The 6,527-nt window shown below is 47.8% G+C and overlaps 1 protein-coding gene across 1 annotated transcript; it reads left to right on the top strand.

Moving 5' to 3' along the window:
* Positions 1-898: 898 nt before the first annotated feature.
* Positions 899-2,224, top strand: ADRA2C (adrenoceptor alpha 2C). Its single transcript, XM_035547372.1, has one exon. The coding sequence runs from the start codon at positions 899-901 to the stop codon at positions 2,222-2,224; it is 1,326 nt and encodes a 441-aa protein (XP_035403265.1).
* The last annotated feature ends 4,303 nt before the right edge of the window (positions 2,225-6,527 follow it).

Here is a 6,527-nt window from a genome sequence, read left to right as displayed (position 1 = left end):
GCTCCGCCACCATAACAAAGTCCAAACTGTGGGGCTACCGCCTCAAACCTCTTTCCCACCCCGTCTAGACTCCTCTACCTCCACAACCAAACCCCGACACCCCCTCGCTAGGCGTGTCACCACGCACCCCGAGCACAGCGACCGCCACCTACCCCCGGCTGCCCCGAGCACCCCCCGCCCCGGGCGCTCCCCTCAGCGCGGCGCCAACGGCAGCGGGCGGGCGAAGGTCGCCCCCTCGCGGCCGCGGCACCCACCGCAGGCGGCGCTCCGCCGCCAGCCCGGCCTCGCCGCCGCCCCTCACGGCACCGCCAACTTTTTTCTCGGCGGGGGGCTCGGCAGCGTGGCGGGGCCGGGCGCTCGGGGCGGTTTTATCGTATTTTATTTCACCCCCCACTCCTCGCCGGGGTGGTGTCGCGGGCGAGGCGGCTTCACCTGTCGGGACTGAGCATGCGCGACTGGGAGCGCGATGCAAGACTAGGACGGAGCCGCCGGGCAGCCGCGACTTCGCCGGGCTTGATGCCGCCGCCGCCGCCGCTCTGGACGCCGCTCCCCGTCAGGATCCAGCTCCCGCCCGCGGCTCCCCTCGGCCGGGCGGCGCCTTCCACGGAGCCGGGGGCTGCTCGGAGCCGGGCATGAGCGGGCGGGCGGCGGCGGGGCCGAGCCGTGCCCCGCTGTCCCCTCAGCGGGGACCGGGCGGGGGCAGCGCGGCCGCGCTCCGCGGCTCGGCGGGGCGGTGCCGCCCGGCTCTGCCCTGAGGGGGCCCGGGGGAGGCGCAGCCGGGGGGAGCCGCGCGGCTGGGGGGCGATGAGGAGGGCGGCGGGGCGGCGGCGGCGGGGCGGCGGGGCGGGGCGGGGGCTCGGCGGGGCTCTGTAGGACGCCGGCGCCCCGCACACCCACCATGGATCTGCTGCCGGTGGGGAACACGAGCCTGGGCTCCCCCAACGAGAGCCTGGCGCCAGCCCCCTCCTCGCCCCTCCTGAAGCCTCCGTCCCCCTACTCGCCCGCCGCCGTCGCCAGCCTGGCGGCGGTGGTGGGCTTCCTCATCGTCTTCACCATCGTGGGCAACGTGCTGGTGGTGATAGCCGTGCTCACCAGCCGGGCGCTGAGAGCCCCCCAGAACCTCTTCCTGGTGTCACTGGCCAGCGCGGACATCCTGGTGGCTACTCTGGTCATGCCTTTCTCTTTGGCCAACGAGCTTATGAATTACTGGTACTTCGGCAAAGCTTGGTGTAACATTTACCTGGCGCTGGACGTGCTGTTCTGCACCTCCTCCATCGTCCACCTGTGCGCCATCAGTCTCGACAGGTATTGGTCGGTCACGCAGGCGGTGGAATACAACCTCAAACGGACCCCCCGGCGGATCAAGGCCATCATCCTCACTGTCTGGCTCATTTCGGCTGTCATCTCCTTCCCACCATTGATCTCCATGTACCGGGACCCCGAAGGAGATGTCTTTCCTCAGTGCAAGCTCAATGATGAGACGTGGTACATCCTTTCTTCTTGCATTGGCTCTTTCTTTGCCCCCTGCCTCATCATGGTGTTGGTCTATATCCGCATCTACCGTGTGGCCAAGCTAAGGACCAGGACCCTCTCTGAGAAGCGTACAATGCCAGAGGGGTCCTCCCAGACTGAGAATGGCTTGAGCCGCGCTGCTGGGGGCTGCACATCCCTGAGGATGCAGCTGGGAGAGAACGGACATTATTCAGTGCACCACTGGCGAAAAGCCTCTGAGCTGGAGGACATTGAGCTGGAGGAGAGCAGCACCTCAGAGAGCAGGCGGAGGCGGAGCCGGGAGGAGCATCCCCGCAAAAGCAGCAAGAGCCAGTCCTTCTCCTACTCATATTCCTCCAAGCACTCTAGTAGCCGTCTGTCCCGCTCTAGCAACCGCTCCATGGAATTCTTCTCGTACCGCCGTCGCCGGAAGCGTAGCAGCATCTGCCGTAAGAAGGTCACCCAGGCCCGGGAGAAACGTTTCACTTTTGTGCTGGCCGTGGTCATGGGGGTCTTTGTAGTTTGCTGGTTCCCTTTCTTCTTCAGCTACAGCCTCTATGGTATTTGCCGGGAGGCATGTGAGGTCCCTGAGACTCTCTTCAAGTTCTTCTTCTGGATTGGGTATTGCAATAGCTCCCTCAACCCAGTCATCTACACCATCTTCAACCAGGACTTCCGCAGGTCCTTTAAACACATTCTCTTTAAGAAGAAGAAGAAGAACTTCCGGCATTGAGCTGGAGGGATGGATTTGCCTTGAGCAGAAGTGGAGTTAAAAAAGAAGGAAAAGGCTCTGCGCCGAAAAGGAAGGGAGGGAAGAGGACATGGGGATGGGGCAGAGAGAGTAGGAGAAGGGCTCGTCCCCTCGGTGGTGCAGGGTGGTGGTGTGGGGCATGGGGATGGTGTCGGGGAGGCTGAGTGCATTCACTGTGGTGCGGAACGGCAACATGGTGCTGGAGGAGCTGTGCTGGGGTGCAGATAGGTAAGCAGAGCAGGGAGGGATTGTCTTTGAGCCCTGACAGAAGGCACAGGGAATCAACAGAGGAAAATGGGTTAAGACACTGAGTTTGGCAGGCATTGAGCTTATAGGGGCTCTGTAAATTTATGGGAAAACAAGCAGAGGCATCAAGAGGAAAGGATTAAGTGGCAGTGGTGGTGGAATAGCAGATCAGAGTATTTATAAACAGAGCAGCTGGGGCCTGTGGTGGGCTTGTCCCAGTAAGAAATTGGCTTTTGCTGCTTATATGGGGAAAAGTGCTAGGTACCAGGCACTGGCAGTCTTTTGAGTTATGAAAAGATTTAAATGTTTGCCAAAAAACCCTAAAGAACAATCCAAACTCTTTTCTAAATAAACCTTTGTACTGTTAAAACCTTCTGAATGATGATTTTACACAGGGCTTAAGTCAAGTATGGGGTTTTCTTTTTTTTCTTTTTTTTCTTTTTTTTTTTTTTCTGGAGGGGTCCTTGCATATAGAGCTGGGGATGGGAAATATTTTTCCTATCTTCCTGTAATTTTTGATGTGTCAGTGGGACAAACCTGGGAGTCTTGTGTGTTTTCATGAAATAAGAAAAAGAGCACATGCTTCCCACGACCTTATTTCCCCCTGTTGGATCGCCAGGTAGTAAATTCATACTCCATCAGTCTCAGATCAGTGGCTTAAGCACCTTACTATCCTGCAGCAGGTGGCTTGCTTAAGACAAGGATTCTGTCCTAAACCAACTTCCATTAAAACAAAATCATTTTGGTGAAATGAGCTAACATTTTCTGAGGTTAAAAAAAAATGACAAATTTCCAGCCAGCTCAACTTGCATGTTCACTGGGGAGCTTTCTGCCCCTCAAAAGCCTGATCTCAGGGGCAGGATGGATGCTGCTCTCATTCTCAGGCAGTCAGAGGCACTCTGCTATGCAGATTTTCAGAGGAAGAGCAATCACCACACCACTGAGGTCTTTAAATCCTTTGTATTTATGGTCTTATAGCAACTAAATCCTATATATATATATATATATGCACATATATATATATATATATATATATATAAATAAGGAGCATACATTGCAGATTGTCAATGATTTGTGTGAACACATCTCAAAATGAAGGTGCAGCTGTTCCAAACCTTTAATATTAATTCTGCCTTCTTTCCGTTTTCCTGTTTGCATTTTTTGGGGGGTGGGGGAGTGGAAAAGTGTTTGAATAGTTATTATTAAAGCAAACTGCATTTCCCAGGGTTTTATTAAATGTCATAAACTAATGAAGAGAATGACAGTCAGGGGCTGTTGTCTGTACATTCCTCACTGAATGCATACTGAGTGTAAGACTCAACTGAACATTTACATCCCTTCTCCAGCTGTGCTGCTGCGAGGTGTGTATTCTGTTTGCAGGGGTAACTATTGCTCCATTTTGTTATGTGTATCACTCCTTCCATAGGCAGTACAATTTGGCATCTGCCTCAAAAGAACCTTTCCATGGTAAACAGCTCTTTGAAAAATAGAACGAAATCTAATCTAATACAGCAGGCTTCTTGAAACAGCTCCATCAAATCTATACCTGGGAATCATTAGATACACCCTTCTTTAATCCCTCTCTTCTGTCTGAAAAGTGTCTGTAGCCTCTTTTCTCTTGAAATCTCTATGGCAGAAGTAGAAATGATAGAGCAATCACTTTGGTTGTTTCATCAGTTTTTCATTCACTTAAACCTGGAAAAAAGCAAGTTGTCAGTGGTTACTATTCTGGTGTTAATTGAATAAACAATTTAACTTCAGGGCCAACTCAAGTGGGAGTTCTGCCTAAGTAAGGATGAATCCACCAAATGCATCTGAAGTTAGCTTGATTTCACTAAAGAAACAACAGACACTTTCAAAGTCTTAAACCCGTAACTTATTGGATACTGTCTTGGAAATAAGGCTTGGAGCTGTAAAAAGATTTGAGCTTTGCTTAGACATATGCACTTAAAGAAGGCATATTAAAACTTATTTTCAGGAGTGCCCCTTTGTAAATTGCAAATGTTTTGGTACAAGCATGTACCTGAGACAGACAAATATGAGAAAAAATAGTGACTGACCGAGAGGAGGAAACTATAAGCCATTTTCTCTTTTGTAAAATGGAGAATTCGTTTTAAACTGACATCAAGAAGAGCTGAGACAAGCTCAGATTGTTTGTAAGTAATGACATAGCTTAAAAGTTCAGGTTTGTTTAATCTGAATAAACTATATAATTGCCAGAGCAACCAAAGCAACGTATGGTACATAGCTACTACCTCTGAGCTACTCGACGGCTTCATTAGAGATACCCATTCCTACCGAGATAAGGGTCTGTTTTTGTCATTTAATGCTCATTCAGAGTGGTTTCCCAGTCTGCAGACACACAACAGTTTTACTGTTGCACTGCTTTTGAAATACGATTTGTTGCCTGTAAGAACAATCCTTCCCCTTTGTTTTTCCTCATAAAATTCAAGGAGTCTATGGAAATGAAATTTAATTGACAGATTTAAGAGGAGGTGAAGTATGTAAGGAATGGCTGATGTGCCTTAAAAGTAATTTCTTTGCTATAAAATTATTCTGTAATTATCATAAACATAAAGGAAATAATGCTTCTATTTTTCTTTTGCCTTTCAAAATGCCTAAAAAGGGATTGATGCAGATACTGAACATCTATGTACAGCAGCGTACTTAAAAACAGGGCGTTTTCTGTGGTTTTAGTTTGTTTCTCGTCACAATTACTCATCTGATTCAATGCCTCCAGAGGATCTTATTTCTTCTGAGCTAGTTAAAAAGTAATATTCATCAATAAAGATGTGCAGTATACACCCCTTTTAAGTGCATTTCCCTCTAAATTAGTGAATACAGAGGATTTCTATAAATATGGTTTTTAATGTAACTACTGAATATGCTTCAAGGAAGTAAAATGGGGCTGATTTATTTTTTTAATTAGTGTTCTATTATTACTTGTAATAGCTGAAGACTGGAATTTGTAACATGTCATGTGTTGTTAACATTTCATAAAAAGTTATCAGCTCTGCAACTCACACTGTGGTTGTGCTTCCACTGTAAGTTGGCGAATAGCATTTCCAGGAAAAATACAGTCAATGAAGGTTTTACTAAGAAAAGGGGAGAAGATATTTTATGTTCCGATTATGTCCAATTGTATCTCTGATCATATCTGATAAACTGGTTGAAACACTCACTATTTTTTCTTTACTATTGTGGAAGAACGAAATGTTACTATAAAGCCATATTGATTTTAACAAGCACCTGATCTTTAACTGTTCATTTGCGCATTTCGCCAAGAAGAATATTTTCTGTCAGTCTCAAGTGAGAAGTTAATGTTTCATTTCAAAACCAATTTTCTGAACAGTACCACTATTGGTTGGTTATTGAAATATCGAACAATACAACTTAGCTTGGGTAAGAGCTCAATGCTGCTGTCTTTCAGCTCTCTCCTGTGGGAGTTTTGGATGAGTAAGACCTGCAGAATCAGCCTGTTCAAGGCTTGGGGCAGATGGAAGGCTCCTTATATATAGGAGATATGACAGGATCACAGCTTTAAATTATTGTTTAAAATAAGAACCAGGCCCTTGTTGTTCTGTGTGATCTCTCTTCAGAAGAGTCATGTTGCTCCAAGAACATTGACAGTTTCTGGGAAGTAAAACTGAGATGAAAGACCGCAATGCTAACAGCTTTGCACACACTGAGCTTTATCACCCTTTGTGAGTAATCCCAGAAACTTCAGCGGAGTTTACTTGTGAATGAGGGAACTACTCAGTGTGGGCAACGATGTTAGGAGCTTCCTTCCTTAGACGTTGCTCTTTTTTTTTTTTTCTTTTTTTTTTTCCAGTAAATGTGCCTGAGGAATATAAGTAAACATATGTTTGTAAATGTACAACTGATGGAAAGCAGTCCTCTGCTTCACATACTGTTCAAATCCACTGATGGCGTGGGTTGGGATTTTTCACTACAACAGAGCAACAAACCCTACTGTATTTTCAGGATAAGTTGTATGGAGAGTATTTATCTGATTGCATCTGTTTTTCGGAGAAGAAAA

Source organism: Cygnus atratus, chromosome 4 (genome assembly GCF_013377495.2).
Source record: "Cygnus atratus isolate AKBS03 ecotype Queensland, Australia chromosome 4, CAtr_DNAZoo_HiC_assembly, whole genome shotgun sequence".
Classification (NCBI taxonomy): Eukaryota; Metazoa; Chordata; class Aves; order Anseriformes; family Anatidae; genus Cygnus; species Cygnus atratus.
This window is presented reverse-complemented; position numbering and strand designations above follow the sequence as displayed.